At 43.9% G+C, this 27,738-nt stretch overlaps 1 protein-coding gene across 3 annotated transcripts in view; it reads left to right on the top strand.

Annotated features, from left to right (window-relative positions):
- Positions 1-27,738, top strand: part of SEMA5B (semaphorin 5B) — a 134,907-nt gene that overhangs the window by 77,245 nt on the left and 29,924 nt on the right. For all 3 annotated transcript variants that reach the window (XM_086615346.1, XM_086615345.1, XM_086615344.1), the window contains exons 9-12: positions 1,274-1,481; positions 3,628-3,835; positions 18,261-18,378; positions 25,394-25,575. In XM_086615346.1, coding sequence (XP_086471472.1) covers positions 1,274-1,481; positions 3,628-3,835; positions 18,261-18,378; positions 25,394-25,575 — 716 coding nt within the window. The remainder of the gene's footprint in view (positions 1-1,273; positions 1,482-3,627; positions 3,836-18,260; positions 18,379-25,393; positions 25,576-27,738) is intronic.

The raw sequence follows: 27,738 nt of genomic DNA, 5'->3' as shown, positions 1-27,738 counted from the left end.
TAAATATAAGGAAAAAAATTTTTGTGATGAGAGTGGTGAAACACTGAACAGGTTGCCCAGAAAGGTGATATATGCCCCATCCCTGGAAACATTCAAGGTCAGATTGGACAGGAAGGACTCTGAGCATCTCATTGAAGATGTCCCTGCTTATTGCAGGAGGATTGGACTAGATGACCTTTAAAGATCCCTTCCAATCCAAACTACTCTGTGATTTTATCATTAGCGAGAAGCAAAGTTGTCCATGGATTGAATATGGGAGTTGGCAGGAATTCCAGTTGTACCACCGACTCCTATGGCCTTGGGTAGAATAAACGATCAGTCACCCAACTGTCTTTTGGAGTAATAAATCTTCTGCCCACCATGCCTAGCATTGTGGGTAAGAGTGAAGATCCAGCCTTGGCTACCAACATGGACCCCAAAACTGCATGGAGAGTATAATCTTGCACTGACTTTTGAAAATGCTAGATTCTAGAGATTAGTGTGAGATAGAAACTTAGGCCTTAAAATGCATTGTCCATCTGGTAGGACTTACCATCTGGTAGGACTTACGGTGGTGTTTAAAAGACAGAAGATGAGCTCTTTCCTACCCCCCTGTTCTGGATAGGCAAGGGCATTGAGTCCTATCTCAGTGTCCCCCTTGGTGCTGGAGGATGGATGGACACCGTTTGAACTACCATTCACTGTGAAGATAGAAGAGCTGTGTGTGAGGAGGGGGGAGCTAGTGGCTAACCTGCCTTGCTTAAGATGAAGCCGGAAGGGTCTGTTCAAAAGGGAGCACATAAGAGAAAAGCAGTATGGTGAGTTGGGTTCTTTGATGCAAAACTAACCTGTTTTTCAGGTGTTTTTAACCTCCAGTTTTTGTCCATTGTACAGACTGAGATGTCAGGTAGAGTCTGAAGATGATTCAAAATGCTTCAAAGATTACCACAAAAATTTTCTTTCCACTACTAGCTTTGCATCTTTCTACAGGTAGCTTGCTTTCTTTTTGGCTTCAGTTTGTTAATGCCATTTGCACTTTGGATGTGATGGCTCCTGGGTATCACAAGGGAATGAAAGACCACATCACTGGTCAGTGGACCAGCTGGGAGAAACATTTCTAAAGAGTGGACTACAGGCCAAAGCTCGGCTAAAGGCCTGATCCTGACTCCTGCACAGACCTACCTCTGCAGGAAATGAACAGGACATGGGTTTCCAAAATAATTTCAGGGTTTGGTGTTGGGATGCTGGAGTGGGGAGCAAATGCAGGTGCTGAAGTTCAATCTTCCATGTTTAGTGTGGGACGCTGAGTGATGACAGCCCTAACGAGAACCTGACGGAGAGAGTCCTGCAGGATGCGCAGCGCTTGTTCCTGATGAACGATGTTGTGCAGCCGGTGACTGTAGATCCATACGTGACTCAGGACAACATTCGATTTTCCAAACTGGTGGTTGATATTGTTCAGGGGAAGGATACTCTCTACCACGTGATGTATATTGGGACAGGTAAGAGCATCGGGGCTTAAGATTCCCTCCACTTGCTCGTAGACCTAGCAGCCCTAGAAGCCTGGTCGTGACATCATTACACAGTTGTCATTCAATATCGTTTTGCCACAAAACTGCATGGAAATTAGTTTGCCTGAGTAAATTAAAAGCAGGATGGAGGACTTGAGGCAGACCATAAATCTACATTGTGTTTAAAAAAAATAACAGTAACATTTTTTCTCCCTTTTATAAAAACATGTTTCAACTAATCAGACTAATACATAACAGTGGGGAAGAGCAAAGGTCGCTGAAACGCTCTGTGGCTTTGTGCACGTAACTTGCCTCTCTGGGCTATGACACACTCATCTTTAAATAAGTAATAATAATACTTAACCTCCAGGGTTGCCCAAGGTTTTAATTATTTTTTTCTGTCTGCCTACTGGTGTATGACTCCCAGTGCTTTCAGGAATGGGCGTGCACTGAAATGTAGTGCAGATGGGGAAGTCGAGCAAGTGCTTTTTTGTGGTAGCATGGCGAGCCAGTGGTGGAATTAAGTATGTGATTTAGTCCCTTGATTTCTGCTGGCATCCTCTAATGAGCAGGACACATTGCCTCTTCTGAAAAGCACAGATATCTTGGATAAATGAAAGATGCTGAAGAAGGACAAAGCGTTGTAAATGGTCGTCTTAGCCCATATTCATACTAATGATAGAGGTTAAATTAAATAGTTTGATTAATCAGAGCATATGGCCAGCCTCATGGGTATAATGTTGTTATCCGCTATTGCAGAAGCTTTGACTTTAGAATAAGATGGATTGCCTCTGTTAAGTGTTAGTTTAATCTCACATCTGAATGCAGAGTCATTGCCTCATTCTCACGTTGCCACCAGGACTGTGTCATAATTTATCTAACTTTTACCACCACGTACTTCAAAAGCGATCATCTTGGATGTGTTCTAGTAACATTCACACTCTAGGAGCCTCCATGGACATTGATTACGATGAGATTTTATTTAAATGGAAATACCACATGGTTCTGCTGTTTTGATATATTGATATTTTAAGTGAGGAGTCCCAGCTACAAAGCTTGAGAGAAAGCCAGGATACTTTCTGCCTCATATCATTTGTGTAGAAAGGTCCACTGCCATAACCTTACCTCCTTATTTGTGTTTGCTTTCTGGCCTTGGTTAGTGGTGACTGAAGAGTAAACTCTGCTGGACCCAAAATATTTAAACCAGCCAAATGCTTCACTAGAGACAGCCCAGAGGCAGCCCTGAACACAAACCCAGCTCTGAGACAAACCAAGCCCAAACTGAGGCCTCAGTCTTGTTCTACACTTAAGGCCCTCCTAAGCGAAAGAGAAGCTTCTCTTGGCAGCCAACCCCACCGCTGTAAATTGCTGAGCTTTGGCACCAATACAAAAGTTATCGAGATAGAAAGATTAAGCTTCAGAAACAATCGGGGCTGACAGACCTCTTTAGAGTTTTGATGAAAAATGGTGTGGTTGCCCTCTTTTTGCCAGCATAGATCTCCCACAGTTTATCAGATCTTTAAATTGTTTGGGTAAGAGCACTGTGAACACAAACATATATGTTTCTTTGTATGCACTGCTCATGCCACAACATCCCCTTGTCAAGCTGGCAGGATGGGTTCTTCGAGAAAGAGGATCAATTAGATCCATGACCCATGCAGTCATTACAGAGGCCTCTGAGGTTTCCAGCAGGGCTGCTGCATCTGTTGTCATTTGTCATAGCATCAAATCACACCGATCTGCTCCATAAACCAAAAGAAATATAGAGTGGAGGCACCAGAAATGATCCCTGCTATCTTGGGTCACCTTGCTGTATAACTCACTGGTAACAGGAACAGACTCTTTTCTGCCTCAGTGCTCCAACTAGGAAATATTTCCAGGTACTCCTTCTCCAGATGGTTCACATCCTTCCGAGTTCCCATTAAAAACCATTCACAGACAGTTTCTGTAAGGTCTGAGAACTACTGAGGACTGTAACTATGTAGTTGGAGCTCTCTCTACCACGGGCAGCAGATGACCCAGAACTAAGTTTAAAGTGGCTTTGTAAAGATGACATTAGTATTTCACTCTTTAGGCAGGTATGGAATGAAGTCAATGCCTCCAAGATTTACTTGTGCCTTGTTTCTTGTTCCATTAGAGTATGGCACCATCTTGAAGGCCCTTTCTACCACTAACAGGAGCCTGAGGAGCTGTTATTTAGAGGAGATGCAGATCCTCCCTGATGGACAACGGGAAGCAATCAAGAGTCTCCAAATCCTGCACAGCAACAGGTCACTCTTTGTGGGCTTAAATAATGGAGTGCTAAAAATTCCTCTGGAGAGATGCTCCATGTACAGAACAGAAGGGTAAGCAAATTTACAGCTCTGATACGTCCCACTTCAAGTTAAAAAGAAAAGCATCAGGGAAACATATTCCAGTCTGATTTGGTTTAGAAGGCTTTTTCTCATCACTACAAGACAAAAGACACTGTTGAAGGTGCATCTCCTGATAGATACATTCATAACAGGAACAATGAGAATAAGCAGTATTTTTTTTTGGTAAATATTAATTAATCCTCATCAGAAATTAATTGTATGTTTACCAAGGAAAGGTTTACAATATTTGCTCTTTTAAAAAAAAAAAAAAAACAAACAAAAAAAAACCACAAAAAACTTGACATTTCAGTGTTGCTTTTATTAACTCCATGTGTTTTGCTGGTGGTTCTTATTGGCAGCATGGCTGCAGGTTTCTGAATTTGGGTTGCAGCCAGCCTATCCAGGCTTATCCAAGTGATCACCTCTCAAACGTCTGATGAGGCAGGGCTGGGCTGCATGGCAACTTGTTATTGCTTTTGGAACTCAATAGCTCATCTCAACTATGTGTGACACCTTGTACACCTGGACAGATTCTATGCCTTGATTGTACCCTTCAAAGGGAGTAGGAAAAAAGACTTTTTTGTCAGCTCTGGCTCTAGAGCAGTTTTCCACTCAGAAATGTGTGCAGAAGGTTTTTGCATCCAAATGGTGAGAGAGTGTGATATCAACTGATTGAGACATGTGCTCAAATAATTTCCCTGAATGTGTAGTGGGGTCTGCTGTGGGTAATTGCTTGTTTACATCTCTTGAAAAGGCTTTTCTTCCTCCTCTTCTGCTTTTGCCTTGCTTTCCTTGACGAGAGTTTTGTCTGAAACTGATGTCTTCTGTGCTAGACAAGAGGAAGGATTTTGTTAGCAACATCTAAACAGATTCCCTCTTCCATGGCCTACTGCAAGATGTCCCTGTTGTCTTGCCAGAAAAACTGATATAGAAAGTGTCACCATCATTTTATTTTCAACAAGTAGAGTTTATCTATCAGCTTGTGCTAAATTCATGTCTGTCTGAATATAAAAATGCCAATTCTTTCTATTTCCACTGAACCTCTTAATTATCCCTTTCAGAAAATATAACTTGGTCATTACTGCACGTTTGACACAGAAGTGTTTAATGTGTAGAGGTTTAGTTGCTTATACAGACAGACTGACACAGAAGTGTTTAGTAAAAGAAAGAGAACCACAGCTGGAAAATGCCATCTCGTCCTTGGCCCTTAAAAGCAGAGATTTAAAAAGGTAGAACATAACAGCTGTCCTCTTCCGACTGTCTTGGAGAGTTTCAGTTTGAGAATATTTATGTGTATATACATATATTTATGATCCAGTTTCAAGAGAAATGAGTTCTTCCTTTTCTTTCTTTTCCTAATCTTGAGTTCAGCTTTTCGGTAATTTATAGATCGTGTCCCAGTTTCAGTCTGCATAAGTATTTTGTATGACACTTCCATTAAAACTCAAATGGTGGAGGTTTGCTCAACCACCTAAAAAAGGGACAAGCAGGGAAAAAGCAGCAGTGGCTGGAGGGTAGACGGGTAGGGGTACCCCATAGGAGCACCATCTATTTAGGACCTGAGAGCCACAGCACAGTCTGCTGCTAGTATAACCTTATCCCAGCAAAACAGAAGCCTGGCTCTAAAGAGGTTCCCTTGCCTGCTGGTGCACAGCAACCTGAGTTTTATGCTTTGTATGGCACTGAGTCCTGACTGAAATTACTGGGAAGCCTGTGTACCAATGCTGTTTTTTCCTAAAACAAACTTTCTGGAGGCATTTTTCAGTGAAATGAGGAAACAGTCCAGCTCTTTGAGGGATGGAGGCTCCAGCTCTGCCTCCATTGACTAGTTTCATGATACTTTTAGGCAATTTAAGCCAGCCACTGGACTATACCAAAGTACACAAGATAGGGTCTCCTGACAGCATGGTGGGTGCATACGTTTGGTGATGTGGGAGGTCAGAATTTGTTGAATTCGGGTACTGGCCAGCTAGTGTACTTGTGTACATTGTAATGGATCCTTTGCCCCATGGCTGAGTCTTGTGGAAGGGCTGTGCGTTTGAAAAAAAGGAGGAAAAAAAGAAGAAAACTTAGAAAAGCTAAGGAACGTCATTATTTATTTAGTTGTTAAAAATAATGTGTGTGATATTATTATTAATTTTTAAGCTAAGCTTTTTTTTGTAGTAAATTATTCAACTGCAAGTTTTTCAGTTGCAAATCTTGGAACCCTTTTCCCCCTTAGCATCCTGGCTATGTAGGTGATAAGTCAACTTGGCCTCCTTTGTATTTCTTTCTATACTGAACTGCATCGAGAAGGATGTTTTAATTTCCTCCAGTGCGTTCCACGTGGCACCTCTCCTGGACTGTGATTTATTGCTTATTGTTGTGTCTATGTTTAATACATGCCAATATACAGCCACCACGGGAAGAAGGGCTCCTGCCCCTACAACACCTCCTGCTTACTTTTTTGTCGTGCTGTGACTTCTTGACTGGCCTCCCTGAAAAGCTCTGGTTTCAGCAGTTTTTATAATCTAATCGTTTTGATGGAGGCTCAGGAAGCTTGGAGGTGATGGGGAATTTGTACCTCCCAGGCAGGAATACCACAACACTGTTTGTTTTCTTTGGCTCTGCCTGACGTTATCAGGAAACTTTGCAGCCTTTTACACCCTGGGGGCTGATGTGGGTTCGTGATTGCTGACATAGAGCTCTTACCTTCACCCTGCCTTCTCCATTCTCTTTGGAACAGGAGATTGTGTGTATCGAGAGAAAATTGATCCTAGCATTGATCCCCTCCAGCGATCCTTGCTGCTGTGCTGCTTTAAAACCTTGGGGCTTGGCGCCGAGGCTCAGAAATGAGGCAGAGGAAAAAGCAGCAGTGAAGGGAAGAGATGGAAAGGGAAAAGGATTTCTGCCACCTCCTTTGCTGTTTGTTTATTGACATGGCACCAATTTAATCTCTTAAATGGTGACCAGTAACTCAGCCCCATGTCTTAATGTAGTTCGTTGACCCAATATATTTCTGGGTGTCTGAGCAGTGTTTTGTGTGTGCCCACTGACCTGTCTCAATCTGTCTTTTCAGAACAGCCAGTCTTAGCAACAGGGCAACGGGAAGACATCTGTACTGTCAGCTGCCCAAATTTACAGGCTGGACTTGGCTGCAGGGACCTTGCCTTGTGTGTGTTTTTCTGTTGTGATTCAGTGCTGCCATTCCCCGCTCTCGCTGGAGAGTGTTAGGAAGATGTCCAATGCGAACAAAACCTACAAGCCCTTTGAACATGCAGCATGTTTTGAAGGCTGCTTTGCTGGGTGGTAGCTTGGCTGTGCTTGCTGCTGGATTTTGCATGGCTTTGAAATCTTCGTAACCTCCCTGCAATTTTCAAATGAGCTTGGATTTTTACCTCAAGTTGCCCCCAAGCTTTGGAGAGGGATATTTGGAGAGCGAGCACTGCAGCTTTATCACTGACACCATGTATCTCTAGAATGTGTCTGAACAAAACTCTGAATCTGAATTTTGGAGAGGTGAGAACTTCAGATCTGGACTGTTATTTTCAGGTGGGGCCTGTCTGTAGCGGTAGTTTACTAATTTTTTCAAAGGGTGGGGTAAGTTTATTCATTTTAGGATTGCAATCAAACATGTAGGAAAATTAAGCTGGTTGTTGGAGGGAACACTTTGTGATCTCTTTGTATGGCCTCTTTGCAGCATCAGGACTGTGGGCCTCTGAGCAGACAAAGACCCTGAAGCGGACCTTGAAGTGATTTCATAGCCATTTTTTGATTACACATTTCAAATGAAGAAAAGAAAATGTGTTTGGGAATGAGACCAAAGGGTCTTTTGAATGCCCACCTTTTCTGCTCTCCCTGTCCTGTGCAGTTTATTTTAATGCACTTTATGTTGATATTCGTACTTTTTTCTTCCTCCCTCCAGTTTTCTGCATAAAATTTCCAGTTCACATGATGCAGCTTGCAATTTTGGGATGTATGGTGTGGTTCTGAGAATAGTTTGGCTTGCCTGTCCTCTCCCTGTCGTGCTGTGCTCGCCTGTGAGCATCCCATCAGGTTGTGTGAGAGCCACCTCAGGTAACCCTTATGCCAGTGGAGATACTCCGGCTTCCGAGGCTGTGGGGAGAGCCAGATCCTCTTGCGTGCAGCTATGGCATGCTCTCATTTGAACTCTGCCTGCTTTTTGACCTGATTGCAGGGAGCTTTTGCCCTCCTACTTGGCCTAAATTCTGCCGTACATCCCCTCCAGCCATGGTGCTTAATGCAAAACTAGCAGAAATGACTCAGCTGACAAGCACTCTTATTTGCTGACTTGATATCTGTATGAGAAACACAATTCACCTCTAAATAGCTCTGGGCCAGTGATCAGACAACTAGGTACATATAGGTGAGTAAGTCCTGAAATGGCTCCAGGGAGTTTTCAGAAGAAAAAGGTCAGCACCTGCAGTAAACCAGCAGAGTTTTCTGCCCTCTTTCTCGCTCCAAAGTGCAATACTGGAGCTCCAGGCACGGTCTCTATATGATGTCCACACTACGCTTTAAGGGGGTTGAGATATCACATGGAGGATTGCTTTGGTGGTTATTGTTATTTTCTTCTTTTTTTACTCCTTATATGGTGCAAAATCCTCTGTAACAAAGGAATGAAGCACTTGAATTTAGTATTGCAAAACCAGAATTACAGGATTACTAGATTTCAGGAGTGAAACTATTGGGGAACGTAATTGAAGCAGTAATACAGTCTGGGAAGAGATCTAAAAATTTCCCAGTTTGGGGAAAGAGTGAATTTAATATAGGCTGGAAATGCTCTGACCTCTTCCTCAGAATGACAATAGTTCTTTGAAGGAAAACAAGTAACTATTGTTGGGTTAAAAGTGCGGAGAGAAATCGTAAAAGAGGTAGGGGAGGGAACAAAGCAGAGACTGTTGTTCAGTGGAGCCCAGCATCCAGCAGATCAGTGAGATGATGTTGAAGGCCAGATTGTTCATCAAACACCTTGAAAGTCCAGACCCTTCTCTGAGCTGATGCTGTTGAAAATCTGGCCCAGATTTTGTTTGAAAATCTTCTCCCTGAGAGTTTTAAAAAATATCCAGTGCGTTGAACATCCTTTTAAAAATAGAGGCAAAAGGAAAGGTAACAGCATACAAAAATGTTGTGATAAAGCTTAATCATCAATTTCCATCTGCTTTGGCTGATATGGCCTCTCCAAAATTAAGGGAATTAGCTAATTATTGTACTACCAATAATGCTGAAAAGCTTTGGAAGACTTCATAGGCAGAAAGGAGAGTGTTCAGCCCAATCTTTTGTCATCCACAGTATCCAATAATACATCAGAATAAATCACTAAACATCTGGTTTGGCATTCTGGTTGCATTTAAGTAAATAGCAAGACTCCTACTGACAGAGAATGAAGACATCAAACAGAACCATCATCACTAAAGCTCTTGGAAAGAATGAAGTTTGGTAGATGAAATGGATCTGTGTTCTTTAAATAGAAGTACAAAATTATACCATTTTCTCTATCCTGAAAACACATTTGCATCTGCTGTAGCAGGCAATTACTCCCATTTTCTTTAACGTAGCTGCTTATATATGTAAAGTTAAGCACTTCCATACTATTTGCAGGATGTGGACCTTTAAGATTCAAGAGGATGGTACAGGTCTAAGAACTTGGATTTCAGCATAGCAGCTGAAGAGCTTCATTTGAACAGTCTGGGAAAGGGACATGGCCATGTGTGTCTGAAATTGGAAAAAAAAGAAGGCAAGGCTAAGCGGGAAGGTAGTGAGCAGGGGCATGTTTCCAGTAAGATGCCAGAGAGATTGTTTTTCAGTTTCATCTTATTTGAGATTATCTTTAATGGCATGGAAGAAAGAAAATAGCATACTTTGTAGATGGCATTTAAGTATGAGGGAATCACAAATAACAGTGAGGAGAGAAATGCAATGTGGTGCCAGTAGGGAAACCAGCAAGAAACTGACTTTGAGCAATAAGCCTGTGCTGAGATTGCTGGTGTTTGCATTGCTGAAAGAGAGGAGGGAGGGTGAAGGTGTGGATAGGGGCTCTGCTCTGAACCAGATGAGTTATTACAGTTTTTCCCGTTTCTGTTAAATGCTCAAACCAATGGCAAACTATACATTCACTTTAAGCTGCCTGTACACTTTTCAGCTCCTGCTTTTAGCTCTGAACTATGTAGCTGGCCCCAAGTGAATGGTACTGTGGCAGGAGGAGTTCAGCAGTAGCCAGAGTCCGGGGTTATACAACTGCTGAAACAGATGAAGGTCACTTCAGAAAAAGCCAAACAAAATCAGCTAATTTCAGGGCTCACTGGCTTTTGTCTCCTTACAATCATGACCAGGTTGCCGATTTGTTTTGGGGGGCTTTGGATTTGCTAGGAGGGACAAAAAAGCAGGGAGGTCAAACATGCCGAGGACTTTTGTTTGCTCCTTATTTGTGAAGCGTATCGCCAGCGTGACTTAGCTCACAAGATCGAGGACGGTTTAGCATATGGATCCCTTAACCTCTAGCAGACTGGCTTTAGGCCAACTCAGATCAATGATGTCTAGAAGTCGTTACCATCTGATGCCTGCTAGGTGGGCTGTGTGAAATTAGTTTCAACACAGTGGCCACTGACAGGAAAGCAGGTAGACTTCTTGGAATATGTAATGTTAGGATGACGTTGATACTATTGTTACAAAAACAAGATTAATAACTAAAGCTACCAGCAAGCCCCAGGGCAGATATCCATTGCATCTGTCAGTTCTTGCAATTTGCTACTATTATGTCGTAAGATTTGTATTCTGAGCAATGGTCACATTCAACAACATGGCTCCTGATGCAGAGCCTACAGCCTTACTGCTGCCGTGGCTGGTTTGCTTCACGTCTCAAGCTTCCAGTCAGCGTTTGCAGTGTAAAACACAAATGTGTCCAATGTTAAATCTGAATGAATAAGTTGCTACAGATGCATCATTAACTTTTTATTAGGAGATGTGCTGTCTTACGTGTTTGGGGAGGAGGAAGTATCTGGAGCCAGAGCAAATTTGTTGCTGTTGGTTGAAGTTTAAAATTTAAGTACATACAAGTACATAAAATATGTATGAGTTGTAGAAAAACGTAATATTGCACTGTCTGGTGTCTTTTACATGTCAAAATACCAAAGTACTGTAGATCTACAGGAACGCCCCCCAGCAAAGGGATAGGGCTGGATTTCAAGAATATCCATTTACTTAAGTGATATTGCCTCTTGTTAAAAAGTGGAATGGACATTGTTTGATGGCATTTTTGTAACTACATGGGAAAAAAAAATGGAGAATATGTTGGCAGGAGTGTTTTGGCCCTTATGCAATGTTAAAATAGCCCTGCATTGGCAAGAGATGTATTAGATCCTCAGGGTGTAGTAGGTGGTCTAATATTTATTTGCCTTTTCCAACATACATTAATGTACAAAGGCTCTGTCTTGTTGAATCTACATCTTGTTGAGCAGAAAATAATTACCCAGAGCTTAACAAAATCCAACTTTCACAAAGGAGCTGCTTGAATATGGATTACTTTGCGCAGCCTGGGTGACAACTGTAGACTGTTTTCAGGTTTCTTTATCATCACTCACATTTCTTTCTAAGTTCTCTGCCTTTGCAGTTTCCTTTCCTTTCCTAAGTTCCCACTTTAGCATAGTTTGTGTTCTTAAATCATCGGCTCTTCCAGGGGCTACATAAAGCACCTGGCCATGTCCCTTGTAGTGGATTCGCTCTTGCCAAACCACTCCTTTTCCTGTATCTACCTATGCCGCCAGACTACAGGAATTTGCCATGTTCACACAGAAGCCTCAGATCTGCAACCACAGAGCAGAAACACAGGGGCAGAGCACGTCTTAATCTGACAGCTGCCTCCAGACACTGACTGACACAGGGCAGAGACAAGGAATAACACTGGAGGGCACCGATTTGCCCAAGCTGCCTTTCCAAAAGGATGTCTAGTCCCCTCTACCTCTTTCCATATGGCAGCCCTGGGGGGCATGTTTTCTTAAGGCTCAAAAGCCTACTGAGGCTAGGAAATGGTTGTGCTTCACAATCCAGACAAACATGCCTCACTTTCAGGATTTCCTTCTGGCCATTCCTTTCATTAGGACTTTAATAGTATCCGAGTGTTCTTGTGGATGACTGATCCCATCGCTGGTAGTCAGAGGCCCTCTGTACTACTGTTTTTATTAGAGGTCAGTTTTGTTTGGCACAGTGACGAGTTTCTAACTGTGTTTGTTGAGCAACACTTACTCACTTTTTAAAATAACCTGCTTTACTGATGTAAACATAAATCCAGATTTAATCAGAATTTTTCTCGGGATGGCATTAATCTTCATATTTGTATAAATGCAATGTTGTTTTATTTCACGGCTTTAAAAATAAAAATAAACACCTATCCAATAAAGAAGTCACTGTTGCTAAAGGATGATGGAATGGGATGTCAGAAAATAAGTAATGGAATAGTTTGTTGTGTAGATTGTATGAGGCCATAATCTATAAACCACAATCGATTAAAGAGATATTGAAAGTGGTAGGACAGGAGATGGAAACTAGCAAGCCAAGGTCCCTGATATGGAAAGGAAAATGAGGTGAAACTGCCTCTGAAAACCTCTGTCTGTGCACTGCTTCTTTCAAATAAGTTACATATGTTGTGCTCCTAAATGGACTTTGGTTTTAGAGATCGTTTTACACTACGACTTTAATTTATGCATTCAAAACAAATCATGTGCGGAGCAGCAATCACTGATGCTAAGCATGTTTGGGTGATAAATTACACACGCAAACAAAACACGCACGCTTCAGCTTCTCTGCCTCCACGTCCAATATCAAATGCCAAAATACCAACCTTGTCTGTCCAGATGAACATCAGCTGTAGCTCTCACAGTGGTGGTACCTGTGAGCTGCAGTATGCCCTTCCCAAGTAGTGTCCTGCTCCACAAATAGCCTCATTAATTGCTTAAGAAGTACGTGGCTACTCGTCTTGAGGAAAGGGCAGTAGCATCTGGCATGGAATATGTTATATTCACCAGCTGAGAAATGAAGCTGCTACTTGACCAACGTCTGACTAAAGCAGCTCAGTTCCACTTGACTTCTCTTCTCCGTGAGGAAAGGTAATGGACTTGTACAGATCACTAACTCATCTCTGCAGTTTGCATTTTTAAAGGTATCAAAATTAGAGGAATCGTTTGAAAGTCTGGTGCTTTTTTTCCCTTTCTAATCTTATTTTCTTAAGCCACGAACATCCTTTTGATTCTTATTCTTCTCTTTTCATGCCATCTGGCTTTAGGGAAGGCAGAAGTCCGCTCTTCCTTGCACGGGCTATTGAGGTTGTCAGTAATTATGATTTGGTTGGCTGGAAGCTAATATGATTATTTGTTTAGTTCATCCCCTCCACAGGTTGGTAACAATGGGACAGTAAGCTAACCTTGTCAGAAGACGTCTGTTTGCCAAACACAGCCTCATGCTTGCAACTAACAGACACAGCTAAAACCCCCTTACTTCTTGCAAAGGGCTGTTCTCTCGACATTAACTGCTCAGAGAGTGCAACAAACCAGTGTGAAATTCTGAGGTCTTATTCCCCTAAAAGAGCAAGGTGAACTCCTGTGCTGCCCATGCTCCCGAGATGCTGAGCACAGATTAGCGTAGGTTGCTCAGTGCATTGCAGGATCGTGTTTATAAATATTTGCACCGCACCAGTTGATAGTGCTGCTAATTCTGTGCCTTTAATGAACTAACTGGTGATGTCCATGGGGGTTTGACTGCTATGACAGTTACCATATCTCCCTGGCGAATGTGATGTTCACTGCAGGTTCCAAACTCATCAGCAAAAATGCAGAACCCTCTCCTGGTGCAGTGGCGGGATTTTGTTAGCAAACATGGTTTGGGAAGGGAGCTTCTCAGAATTTGGGTCTAGAGCCCTGCCTCTGCAGATCATCACATCCTGTCATTCCATTGCTATTTGTTTTCAGTCATCAAAAAGAAGTGAGAAAGAGGTAAATGAAAAGAGAGGGAATAAAAACTGGGAGAGCGAGCACATCCTGGCAGATGAGAGAAGCAGAGTCCTGCACTGTGAATGCTCTGAATGACAGTTTTGTGGCTTTTGGTACAAAATGACATGTTTGTGTGTCTTCTGTTTGGTAGTAAGAATGAGAAGGATCTTTAGTAATTCTTACATTCCTTTGGTCTGTCAAAGCCTAATCTCTTGGGTTTCATTCTATTGATTTGATAATCCATTTATTACACAGTCTAAAGCTTTTTAACTTGCCGGAAAAAATGACCAAAAGATGAAGTTATCTAGACCCAGAGCAAATTAAAGTGGGAATGAAAAACTTTTGAACTAAGCTTTAATGAAGATTCTGAAAAAAGACATCATTCAGGCTATTACAAAAAAAGGACATCTTGGGCAGAACCAGCATCATGGAAGCAGAAGTCTTTTTACAGCACATGCTATTAGTGAAGGCTGAGCACTGCCAGGCTTCAAAGGTCCTGTAAAAACTCTTTTGAGTGATAGGTAAGAGTTTCCATTGACTTCAGCGGGCTGTGGATAGTGCCCCACTTGTAGAGTCTTAATCCTTTGTGCTATCCCCGATCACTGCTGTAGAAATGATTGCAATAGCCGACAACAGGGAGCCTTACAACTCCCAAACAGCAGGCAGCAGGTGAGCTCTTATGAGTAAGATCTTATTTTCATGCAAATTTCCTTGGTAAGTGAGAATAAGGAATGGGAGAAAAAAATACCTTGAATAAGAGATACAAATGGAATTGTTTTTCAATTGAGCGTTTTCAGTGTGTGCCTTTATGCCTCAGATAAGACATTTATTGTGAGGCAATGAATTAAAGTGAATCACTATTGATAGTAATGCCCTGTCATAATAAATCCAACCTCTTAGATATCCATCAAGAGGTATTCTCCTGAGCCCTCACTGAATACGGTACGGTTAGTATATGGCCAGAGGGGAACTGGGAGCACGGACCATGTGGTATCGTCACCATCATACTTCCTCAGGGATCCCACTTTGTGGGATTTCATTAACTAAGTCATTACCATTAATATAGCCAGTTTTAACCTGCCATGCTTGGGTTGTCTTCTGGGATAATGGGTTCCCTCTATCTATGTTCCTTGAGGCATTCCCAGTCTGCCACAGAGGAGTGGTGCTCCCTGTATATATGATACAAAATCTGGCCCCGCTGAGCCAGTGGCAGAAGTCCCATTGCCTTCGAAACATCAGAATTTCATTATAGCATGTAAGCTGCTTTGTCTCTTATTTCACAGTATTTACATACTGCCCTGCGAGACTTCGGGTTGCCCAGCTTTTGTGAGACTTCTTGGCGGGATCATAATATGAAATGGTATTTACACGTAAACATTTCAATTTGTTTTGTGTTCTGAGCACAGGGAAATGCTGTTGATATCTTTACATTTTCCAAACCATGGTGCCTGATCTACTACGAATGACAGCATATTTCTGAAGCATTTTGATCTGTGCATGCATGTATGCATACATATATTTATCTTTCGGTGCGTGTTTGCTGGTGTGGTTTCATCTTTTAATGACATAAATAGGGATATATATTCTAAAGATATTGTAAGGATATAAATTAGGGTGGATTTTGAAGTGTTCACTGAAAGTATTTGCCAGAAATGTTGTTCTCTTGCAGTAATGCACATCGTAATGCTTTTCCTGCTTACAGAAGGGAAAAAAATGGAGCAAATTGCATGTAAGTAAATACATTCCTCCTCACCCTTAAGTGTATCGCTGTCAGCTGATATAATAGGTTTCTCGCCAGAGTTGAGGCAGATGAGTGGGCTCCGAATCCTGAAGGGAGGCAGACAGCATAGCTGTTTTGTTTTTAGATTTCAAATGGCTTCGAGGGCTTGCCGTCAGATGGGGAACAGTCCCGGGCTTTGATGGTTGTGAAATTACAGAGTGCGCGTTTTGACAACCCAGCGGAGCCCGGGCCGGGTAGGAATTCATTACGCCCAGGATGCGGAGTGCAGGGACGGCGCGGCGCGGGGTGGCCGTAGCTCCCCGCCAACGAGTGCCGCGCCGGGCGTTTGCCAGGGCCCAGCATCGTGGCGTTCTGGCGGCTCCGCAGCTCGGTTACTGATGGCCCGTCGGCTGGGGTCAGCGGCGGCGGCAGGGGCCCGGGCTGTGATTCACTGAGTGCGCCGTTAGGGATCTGTAGCTCGCCACTCTCAGCCAAGAGCGGCACATTAGCTACATGACATACATTATGACAGTGCCAGCAAAGTGGTCAGTGCCTAACCGGGATATATTGCAGCCTGCGGAGTGGCTGAGGGCTGCAGCACAGAACATATGGAGATTATTTCCAGAATTTATGCAGCACATGTTTTCCTATAAATTAAATTCAGAGAAAATGTGTATCATAACAGGGTGATACTCACAACAGCCTTCCCTGTTATGAATTACAATGACCTCTCTCAGCTCGCTGGGTGCCCAGCAAAATGGCTTCATGCAGTTGGAAACAATAGCGTGTACGAGGTGTCAGGGTCTGAAAGCCTGACCGAAAGGCTCTGTAGCTAAAAGCAAGGGCTCTTTGCTTTTTTTTCCCCTCTCGTTGCTTCTCTCATTCTTATTCTTCTCTCCAGAAACGGCCCGATTTCCTCTTGAAAGTCTGAGTTACTGAGAGGGTGCGCAGATGCCCTGGTGTCTGTTCCGTAATTAACTGGGTGCCACCCTTGCTGAGGGGCTACTGGACGGCAAGGGCAGCTCTGGGGCTGCCTCCACCCCCACTGGGTGGATCAGGGAGGTGTGGGTGGTCCTTACCCCCCCTACCCTCAGGATGCGGGTCCTTAGCGAGAACAATGAGCAAAGCAGCACGTGTCCCTTCTGTGTCCTTGGACTGAGGATCCAAAGTCTTTTCTAGGCAAACATTTGATGTTCTGTTGCCTGGGGCTGGGACAAAAATCATCTTTGCCTTTTCCTTAGGTGTGTTGAAGCAGCTGAAGGAAAAATGTAGTAGAGACAGTCATTGTAACTACTTTCCTGAAGTGTGAAAGATAAAGTTATGTTCCTTACAACTCAGTGTGTGCAATCTTTAGTAGAGGAAATGTCTTTCTGCAATGTAGGACCAAACTGGAAACTCATAATTAAAATATAAATATATACATGTGTGTTTATGTGTGTGTGTATATATATCTAAATATATATATGTATATAGCAACGGGTACCAGACAGCAAAAGAATCTAGGCTTTGCTTTGGGACAAACCACTGTGGAGTCAGTACACACTGATAGAATGTTTTCAGCTATGCTTAAGGGACCTGCTTTTTCATTTGTGGCTGATTGCAGGCTAATAGGATTTCAAAGATTTCTGGGAGGGAACAGTTCACATCTCATTGCATTTGATTTTTTTTTTTTTTTTGATGTTTCATTTATCATACTGATACCTATCCTTAGAATAAATTTTTTTACTCTCCTGTTTAGCTTCCTGACCTGAATTTTCCCCCTTGGTTGTTGCTGTCTAATTGGCAGTTTTCAAATCTTTTGGGACTTTTGGAAAGATCCTGTCAGCCTTTTGTGTGATAGAAGAGGATGGATCATTGGAATAAGAAATCATTTGCAAATCTTTTTAGGTTTAGTCCTCTCTTCTTTGTCTTTCACTAATACATGCACAATGTGGCTTGTACTATTATGTTTTATTAATGAAAATTAACAATTTGAAAGCAACTCATGGGAACAACCAATACAGCTGAATTTTATCCATACAAACTAATTCCCTGACTGACCTTCTCTATTTAGCGGCAGTAGTAACCCTAGTTATTTTTCTTTAGCAACTCACACATTGGGAACACACACTTAGCCCGTAAATATGGATTCAGGAGGAAGGAAAATGAATACAGCAGTGTTCAAAGCAGCCAAAAGCTTAGAAATAATGTTCTGCTGTGACTTTTCCAAACTGACATCTTGATGTTGGGATTATAAATGAAACCATTGTTCCAGCAAAGGCCAAGACTAATAGAAAGCCTTTATTACTGGTCCATTGGCTAATTCTGCTTGTCTAACCCCTTTGGATGGACACAGTGTCAGAAAACATACTCACAGAGGTTGCTTTGTGTGAGATTTGGCCTGCTGAGTGATTACATGGGGGCACAAAGATACCTCAATGACAAGTGTTCTTTGACTAAAATTTGTAAAGTCATTTTCTTTCCCTAGGCCTTGGAGAGGAGTGAACTGATTTTTAATCTACAGCTTCTGTGAGTGATATTTGCTTTGTGTCCTATCACCCTTCTATTCAGCCGTTCTCCCCTTCCAAGCAGGTAAACCTCTGCTTAGAAGAAATTGTTTCTTCTGCTGAGCCTCGGTGCAGTTGACAGCTGTCATATACAAGCACTGTACTTGAATATGTGTCTTTAGAGCTAGGCAGTCTTAAAGAGCTTTAATCTTTTCTGTTTGCACATGCAGGGAATGCCTAGGAGCCAGAGACCCCTATTGCGGCTGGGATAATAAGCAGAAGCGATGCACCACCATTGAGGACAGCTCCAACATGAGCCTGTGGACTCAAAATATTACTGAGTGCCCAGTAAGTGGAAGGAGTGGAAATATTTTAAATGTAGCGGTGTGTGAGTGTGAGCGTGTGTGTGTGGAGAAGGGAGAAGGGAATTGAGTGTGTGGCAGCCTGATGCAGACTGGCTGTTGGGAGAGCATGGAGAGCCCAGTGGTGCACACTAGTATCTGTGCACAGCCTCTTATTTAGAACACAGAGACCCCAGATGTATTTCTTTGCTGCAGAAGAGGGATCCCAAAGCAAGAATTCAGGCCTGCTCATGCCCACCCATGCCTTGAGTGAAGGAGATTGGATTGTGCTGATGGCTTACTGCTGAGAACCATGTAAGCCCCAGATGAAACTTAAGCCTTCTTCTGGGCAGCTCCAGTGTCTGCACCGTTTCCTTGGCTTCCCTGCAGGTCGGGGAAATCAGAATGGCTGACTGCAGTGTCCTCAGGCAGCATTCAGTCGGTTGTCTTGTTGGATCCCTGAGCTAGGCCCAGGAGACAACGCTGGTCCAGAAGTGTTGCACCGGCAGGAAGAGGCATCTAGAGAGGAGCAGAAAACAAGACATGCATGGACGGTTTGCAGAGGGAACGAAAAAGATACAGTGTGTAGAAGAGGACACAAGGGCAGAGGAGAGTGTAGTCAAGAGAGGGTGTATGAGAGTGTTGGGTTCTAACCTCACTTTAGCAGACCAAAGACCAAATCTATGTGATATTGCAAGGAGATGGTCTTCTTGGTCTTCTTGACTGATAGGACAAAGGGAAATGGATTTAAGTTGAAGGAGAAGAGATTTAGATTAGATCTTAGGAAGAAATTCTTCAGTACGAGGGTGGTGAGACTTTGGAATAGATTGCCCAGAGAGGTTGTGGATGCTCCCTCCCTGGAGGCGTTCAAGGCCAGGTTGGACGAAGCCTTGAGTAGCCTGATCTAGTTGAGAGGTGTCCCTGCCCATGACAGGGAGGTTGGATTAAATGATCTCTAAGGTCCCTTCCAGCCTATGCCATTCTATGATTCTATGATTCTGTGATTCTTTTCTTGCCCTTGTCTTCATGAGATGCAGCAGTTTAAAAAAAAAAAAATGTATCTGCTTGAATCAGTTTGAGTCGGCTCTCCAGCTCCTTCCCACCCACCCTCCTCTGATGACAATATCCACTTCCTGGCTGTGATCCCCAGAAGCTATCCGGCCAAATTTCATTCCTATTGCTTGAACCATACCTGCAAGGTGGCTGGGGAGGAAAACCAGCCTTCTTAAGTAGACTGGGGGCGGGGGGCAGAAATTCTCATTAATGTCTGTCGTTATTATCTAGCATCAATTAGCATGTTAATACTGCTAAGTCCAGTAGATAGAGAAAGAGGACTGGATGGGTTATATCTTCAGTATGCTATTTCTGTCCGGAGGTGCTGGGATGTTTATTCCCCTTATCTTCCTTACTTCTCAGATATTTTCCCAGGAAATATTAGTCATTACTTCAATCCATCCTCAGCTTGGCAGGCTTAAGTTTTTCACTGCTGGATTCAGAGGCTTGTGTGTTTATAACCCTCCTCTGTTGAACTGGGATGCAGTGCTTCTTGATTGCCCATGCTGTTATCTCGTCCTGCTTAATGCCTGTGTCTGTTGATAGGTGTGTGAGGTGTTAATCCTCTAGTTTGAACATGTCTTCTGTGGTGCGCACTAGGGAACAGGCTACTGCAGATCATTGTTTCAAGGTCATGAAAATCTAGCATAGAATATTCAAGAGCTTTGGATGTTCTTGGGGTGCTAGTTTTACATTTGTTTTAGCATTTCCATTGGAGATTATTTTCCTTTTAGGTGCTCTCATTCTAGTGCACATGGCTGCCTTGTGCTCTTAGCCTGATGGGCTGCCAAGCTGTTTAAAACCCACGTGCAAGTGCTGTCTTTTTGTTTCTCCTCTGCCCTTCGCTGGAATGAATTCACCTCTGGCATGGGGTGGGATGGCTCTTTTAAGCACCTACATCTGCAATATCCAAGGATGGATATTTGGTGGACGAGAAGCTCAATATGAGCCGGCAATGTGCTCTTGCGGCCCAGAAGGCCAACCGCATCCTGGGCTGCATCAAGAGGAGCGTGGCCAGCAGGTCGAGGGAGGTGATCCTCCCCCTCTACTCTGCCCTCGTGAGACCTCACTTGGAGTATTGCATCCAGTTCTGGAGTCCCCAACATAAGAAAGACATGGACCAGTTGGAGAGGGTCCAGAGGAGGGCCACGAAGATGATAAGAGGGCTGGAGCACCTTTCCTATGAGGACAGGCTGAAAGAGTTGGGGCTGTTCAGCCTGGAGAAGAGGAGACTCCGGGGTAACCTTATAGCGGTCTTCCAGTACCTCAAGGGGGCCTACAAGAAAGATGGGGAGAGGCTGTTCAGGAGGGCCAGTTGTGATAGGACAAGGGGTAATGGTTTTAAAATAGAGGGAGGTAGATTCAGGTTGGATATTAAGAAAAAATTTTTTACCATGAGAGTTGTAGAACACTGGAACAAGTTGCCCAGAGAGGTGGTGGATGCTCCATCCCTGGAGACATTCAAGGCCAGGTTGGATGAGGCTCTGAGCAACCTGATCTAGTTGGAGATATCCCTGTTCCTTGCAGGGGGGTTGGACTAGATGACCTTTGAAGGTCCCTTCCAGCCCTAACCATTCTATGATTCTATGATGTTCCTTACGTTCAGTGCAGGATAAAGGTCGCGGGCAACAGAAGCAAGAGTCTAGGGCAGCATGTGCAAATGACTGCTGGAAAGGTAGGGGAACGCAGTGGCGTGATGTCAAATTTCACTCTTCAAAAAGGCCTCCCTGGGAGTTTAGTTGGATGAGTTACTGTCTTCAGAAGTCTTGGCTTTTCTCACCCCACTTTCCTGGGCTGAGCACCAGGCGCTCAGCTGTGCTGTACAGCTGTACGTGAGATCACACTCAAGTGTGACGAGGCGTAGGTTAAAAGCACCCCTCCCAAATAAGCCTTTCCTAACCCAGATCATGTCAGTGACTTCTTCTGCAGCCTAGCCCACAAACAGATGTCCTGGCACAGCCGAGAAACTGGCACGCAGCAACTTTTAAAGCCAAAGCTGGCATATTATTGAATTATATCTTACAGGGGCCAGGCATTTGTGTGAGTCAACCGCAACACTAACACAACTTGACTGCTGCTCTTGTGCAAACATGCTTGTTCAGAGCTAGTCTGAACATTTTTGTACATCACCACATTGTACCACAGGTTCCCACTCTCCAGCTTTAATATTAAGAGACTTCAGATATAGAGTTAGTCACACAGTGTTAACATAGTACCGTGGGCAATGGTTAATATATGTTATTAGCAGGTAACACCCAAAATCTCCTACAGGTTTGTTGCTAAGGTTGTGATGTCAAACGTTTTAATATTAAGAAATGATAGGACACAAATTTCACATGCTGCTCTTCTTTTCCCTGTGTGTGCACATGTCATATCAGGGAGTCCTGAGTACATGAGTGCATGCTGTTTGTTCTTAGGCTTGAGAGAAGAAAGCGAAGTGCTTTTTGGTATTGGGAAGACTGAAAAAAAAGCCACATCCTACTTTATGATATCCTACTGATGCCAACACAAGCCACCAGCAGGAAAGGAACTTCAGATTTGGCTAACAAACTCCATTAGCCAAGCTCATGGGGTTACTGTTGATGATGGTTGGCAAGTCAGGAATTGAGTATTCCCAATGAAGTGTACAGTCCTTATCCCAAGCCAAATGATGTTCTTCCTCACAGGTTTTCATCCCAGTCCCACTCTGTGTGTCCAAAAAACCCCTGTCTCAGTCATCTGGCATCCGCTCCATGCTACTCCATTTTCTTGCAAATCAGTGCCGGTTTCCCCACTCCTTTTTTGGGATGTCTAGCAGACTTGTACCCTTCTCTTAGTTCATGTGGGCCCAGCTACTCAGAGCTGCAGGATCTGGAATAATCCTGCTCTGGCCCACACTGGAGCATGCCCAGTGCACAGAGAGGACTTCAGGTGCCAAGATAAAAATCTGTGAGTCCCTGAAAGCTGGGAATTTTCCTTCTCACATCCCAAGGATTTTATACCCTAGACAGATCTGAATTGCTTTTCATTGAAATTGTGAACGACGATATAAAGTTCAGTTCCTTGCTCTGAACACTAGCTCGTTTCAAGGAAAATGTTGCTACTTATGAACATTCTTTCTCCCTAGGTTTGGGTTTAGAAATGTTTGCAATATTTTAACTGAAGCTTTGCAAGTATTTTCAGCTTCTGTCAGACACCCAACATGGAAACCTCCAGCTGAAATAACTGAAGCTTGGCAAAGTTATAAACAGTTGACATCTAAATCCTAAGCGGAAGCATAGATGAATCGAAAGAACAAGGAATGCTTCTAGCCTTATCTGTAAAATCAGAATAAACATTGAAAATATCCTGGCAGCAGGGGGTAGGAACGGTCAGTCTGAATTTTTCAATCCTATTCTTGAGTGTTTAGACGGTACAAGGAAGAAATGAAAAGGTGATGCCTTTGGAGGGAGTATGGCAGTTTACAAAATATGAGAATTCCGGAACTGGTGATATTGTCAAGTGAGAGAAGGGCATTTGATCACAGATGTTTTTAAAGATGTCATCTCTGATGGGCACTTTGTTAACCTTATAAAGATATTCCTGAAAAAGATCAATGCATGTGGGTTTTCATCCCGCTTCCCAAGTTTGTGCTTTTGAAGATATTTTTATGAATTTAAAGATGGAATAATAATCCATATGTAATTTCTTAAGTATAAAAACTTCCCACACTCACAACGTGACATGTTTATAAATCTCAGCATCTCAGTTATGGCCGCTTATTTATTTAATTTTTGGGTTGCTTCCCAGTATCACTCAGGAGCCAATAATTATTTGTCGGCTTTTTTTTTTTTTTTTAATTGAAGCCACGGGCCATATCATATACCATTGATTTCTGAACAGAACTCCCTGCTGGAATCGGCAAGGTTTTCTGGCTCAAAAATGAATAGGAATGATCCAATACTTGGATTATGACTTTTGTAAGGCAGGAGGAAAAAGGAGATAAAAATCTAGTATTAAATATCTCAAAGTAGTTCTTCTGATTTTTTTTTTCCCCTTGACTTCTAGCAACCCAACTGTATTGATTTTTGACTGCATGCATGTTTGAAACAACAAATTCAACAAGAGCAACAAAAGTCAGCGTTCTCTTCTCTGGGCATCTTGCCTTGTAACCTGCAGCCCAGAGCAAATTTTTATGACGACATGGTAATCTATTGCAAACAAAGGTTTACAACAGATGCTTGAAACCCCCTGGCTACAGCCCGATGAGCGCGGTAACAGATCTAAATTACTTCCATGCCACTGCTGCATATTTTTGATGCTGCTATAGATGGATGAGAGGGGAAGATGACAGCCCACCAGAGGTGCATTGTGAGTGTTGAACATAGTGCCAGACTTCGAGAATAAGCACAGAGCAGTGTGTTTCAGAGGATGAGTGTTTGAAAGCACTACTGCTGTGGCTGTGGTTGGCCACTTGCGTGGCTTCTGAGCAGGCTTCCAGCCCCTCCGTGCCTCGATGTCCTTATCTGTAAAGCAGGAGAAATCATTTTCCCCCTGGGGTGGCCCTGCTGACTGCAGAGCTCAGTGAAGCATGGCACAATGGGGTTTGTCGGCGGTGGCTGGCTCAGATTTGGGGCCAGGACTGTCCAGCAGAGCCCCAGCCTCTTCCTTTCTTCATTGTGTGCCAAACCGAGGCCAAGTCCAGCGTTGCCTTTGTCAGTGGTTTTACTGAAGCTGCTGAGCATCCCACCACCCCACAGGTGACACTGGTAAGGACAAGCCACTATCTGTGCCATCCCACCTGCGACACCCAGCACTTTGGGGTGGGGAGGACGGAAGGAGCCACCGTGGAAGAGTGCGTCATGGTGCTGTGCTGCAGCAAGGAGATGGCTGTACCTCAGCAGGACCAGTGCGGGTGTCCTTCTGCCTCATGTTTCCGAAGTCGGGAGCAGAGGGGAAGCCAAGGCAGGGGGATTCAGGGCAGCCTCCCAGACATGGTCCTGCTGGAGGTGCTGGATTTTGCAGAAGTGGTGGAGTGGGCATGAGAAGCCAGCGGCAGCCTGGGAGCGATCCTGGGAGGAGCAGGTAGCACTCAGCATCTCAAAGTCATGGAGGACCTCAGCAGCTTGCTCCCCTGGCCCTTGGCTTAGGGCTTACCTAGCAGCACCAGTTAAAACAGGCATAGCTCTGACATCCTGTCTCCTGGGAGGTCTTCACCAAACCTGAGATGAAATAGTTCTGTTTCTCCCGCTTTTGGTCTGCCAGCACTGCCATATTTTTACTTCTTCGTTGCAGTGCACAGGAAGCTCAAGCCCCAGCCTGTTCGGGGCTTTACAGGCATGAAGCAAAGGGCAGAGGAAACAGATAGCAGTGTGGTCCTGTCTATAAATTGCCTTGAGGTGAATTCTTGCTCTTTAGCCCACTGTGTGATCCTCAGCATTAATTCTAGTCACCACCATCTCCTTTACTGTCTATCCTTCACCCAGCTTAGCTGTTTAGGCTACAGCTCTGTTTAGAAAGGAAGCCAGTTCTTACTGCATCTTTGGACAGGGCCAAACTCAGCTGGTCACTATGGTTATACAAACGCTAACTCGGAAAATACTCTGCAGGAACGGTCCCAAGCACCATGGAGTCAGGAGCATAACGGAGTGGGGACAGTCAGCACCAGCCCTTGTGTTGCTTGAAAGGCTGAAGCTGTGCAGTGTGGGAGGAGGGAGCACGGTGGTTTTGTGGTGTGGCAGATGGGTGCTTGTGCCTGGCGTGGTGCTGGCTGGGTCGGCTCGGGCGCCTGTGCGCACACGTTAGGTATGTGGGGTGGAATTTGGAGGGTAAATATTGATGCGGCATTGTCTGAAAACAACCCTCTGTTTTGAATCCTGCTCACAAGCACAGACAGCTCCCATGTAAGCTGCATCCTAATCCCCCTGGCAGCTTTGTTTGGCATTTCTATTGTGGGACTGTCTCCAGAGATGTAAACTTGCTATTAATGACCTTTTTTATTTTGAAATTAGGTGAAAAACCTGACAACAAATGGAAGACTGGGGCCTTGGTCCCCATGGCAACTGTGTGAGCATTCGGATGGGGACAGCACAGGCTCCTGTGTGTGTAGGTCACGTTCATGTGACAGCCCTCCTCCTCGCTGCGGAGGTCGCAGCTGTGAAGGAGCCAGGATTGAGGTCGCAAATTGCTCAAGGTACCTCAGCATCTTTGTGCTTTTTGGGAAGGGAACAAGAGTTGTGCCTGTCCACAGCTTAGCTCCTTCCTTGTGTTTCTGTGGCCGTGTTGTTGTATCCCAGCCAAACTGAGGTATGTGAGGTCCAGTGTGGAGTCAGGAAAAAATGAAGGAACCCAAGGGCTCTGCAAGAAGGGCCTTCCTTCAGCCAGGGCTCTTGGAAGACGAGCACCCCGAATTTGTGCACACATTAATCTTCCTTACACTGTGCCTCAGTTTCCCTCAACTGTATAGTGAGTAGTGACCCATCAAGAGGAGATGAGTAAGGCAGAGGTAGTTGTTAGCCAACTGAATGCAATAAGCAAAAAAATTCCAGTAAGCTCATCATTTTTCAGAGTTTGGATTTTGAGGTTACATTGTCAAAAGCAAGCAGAGCTCCTTCAGAGCAACGCTTGTAAAGACATGGCCTAGCCTAGCTCCGAGCAAGACTTGTTCGCCTTGTTCTGCAAGTCTGTGAACTGTCGGCAGCACGCTGGCTAGCTGAAGGCTACAGATCATCGTCTGGCAGCGAGCGGCCCTGAGGAGGCATGCCTGCCGGGGGCAGCGCTTAAACACGCGTGTAGCTCAGCTGGTGTCGAAGTGCTGCCTTTCCAGGGAAGCCTGAAACTCGTGCTCGAGCAGCGTGGAAGCTAAATGTCCTCCAGTCGAGTGCCCAAATGTAGCTATAGTGTTTGTGTCCGTGTTACCCCACCACCCTCAGACTACATCATAGCATGAGTCAAGGAAAGGCGATGCAATAGTGTAAGCACTACTTAACCAGGGTGGAGCCAGCCAATATTTTGGTGAATATTGGTGAATATATGGGTCGATACCGTTTTTATCTACTTCATCTTCCCCATAAATGTTCGTTCCATTAAGGACAGCTGCCTCTTGGCTCCTCCCTGGAGACCAGTGCTGGTCTTGGCACCAAAAATTCAGCAATACTCATGTTTTAATTGGCATCTCTCCTTCCAGTTGTGGGCTGTGCTGCCCAAAAGGCATGCAGTCATTCCTGCCCCTGTGCTGCCACCGTGAGCTGAGTGGAGCCTTCCCCAGGCAGGCTCTATTTGTCAGTGGCAAATGGAAAGCGTGCCAGTGGGATGGGTTTCTCAGCACTGCTCTGATGGCCAAAGAGGCAGGAACAGCTTCTAAGAAGGGGATGAAAAATAGATTATTCAATCTTAAGACATAGGAAAACAGCATGGTTTGAAAAATAGGGACATCTGGTCATCCTACATCCGCCTCAGCCCTCAAATTTCCTTTAATTGACTTCATATGGCATCGAGATTTCTTTTTGTAAAGAGGGAGCAGGATGCTTGAAGATGAGTTCTGTTAGAAAGCTGAAGATCTGAAAATGGAAGGTGTCTTTATTTCTGCTCAAAATCCTGAAACACAAATAGATGCTGAGAATTGTTGGGTTTTTGAGGAATTTTTGGTGGAAATTATTTTCCCTTTTTTGCTACAATAGCAGCAATCTTCCATTTGATTTTTTCTTTTTGTGATTTTACATATAATCTTTCTTTTGGGTTAAGGAGTGGAGAGGTAGTAGGTGAGTTAAAACATGGCAGAAGAAGATGGAATAGTAGGATTTTTATATAAGTGAGTTTCTTGTTCTTTGACCTTTTTTGGGGCGGGAGAGGGGAAGAGAAGGAGGGAGAGAAATGAGAGAACAAGAGAAGGAGGGGAGAAATATCTAACAGGGTTCTGAAATAAAGCTGCCAAAACCGGGCAAGAGTTGATAACAAATACAAAAACTGTGAAGGGCAACGTGGGCTTTAACTTTCATCCTCTGCCCTGATTGGTGCTGTGCCAGAAAATATTTCTTGCCAGCAGTGTTATTAGTTCAGTAAATGCTTTGAAAATTAACATCTGTTTTCAAGCTTAGCTTTCAAGAACCAGAGAGCACCTGAGTTGTTTTTGACTAGACTTTTTAGAAAGGTTTTTCTTTATAAAAACAACCAAAAAACAAATGAGTTTTTTGGCTTAAGGCAGTGAAGTGTCAAAATTAGACAGTTCTATAAGACAGAGCATTGCCACTGGCTCCAGACAGAATGAAACCTGCAGCACAGAAGAGATGAGATACTGCTCCTCCTCTCCTGCTCCAAGGTTTAGTAGTGCTGCCAAATCAGAGGAAGGTGAGCTTTA

The sequence above is a fragment of the Tauraco erythrolophus genome, chromosome 8, assembly GCF_009769465.1.
Source record: "Tauraco erythrolophus isolate bTauEry1 chromosome 8, bTauEry1.pri, whole genome shotgun sequence".
NCBI classification, from domain to species: domain Eukaryota; kingdom Metazoa; phylum Chordata; class Aves; order Musophagiformes; family Musophagidae; genus Tauraco; species Tauraco erythrolophus.
Note: the sequence above shows the minus strand (reverse complement) of the source record. Positions and strands in the feature narration are given on the sequence as shown.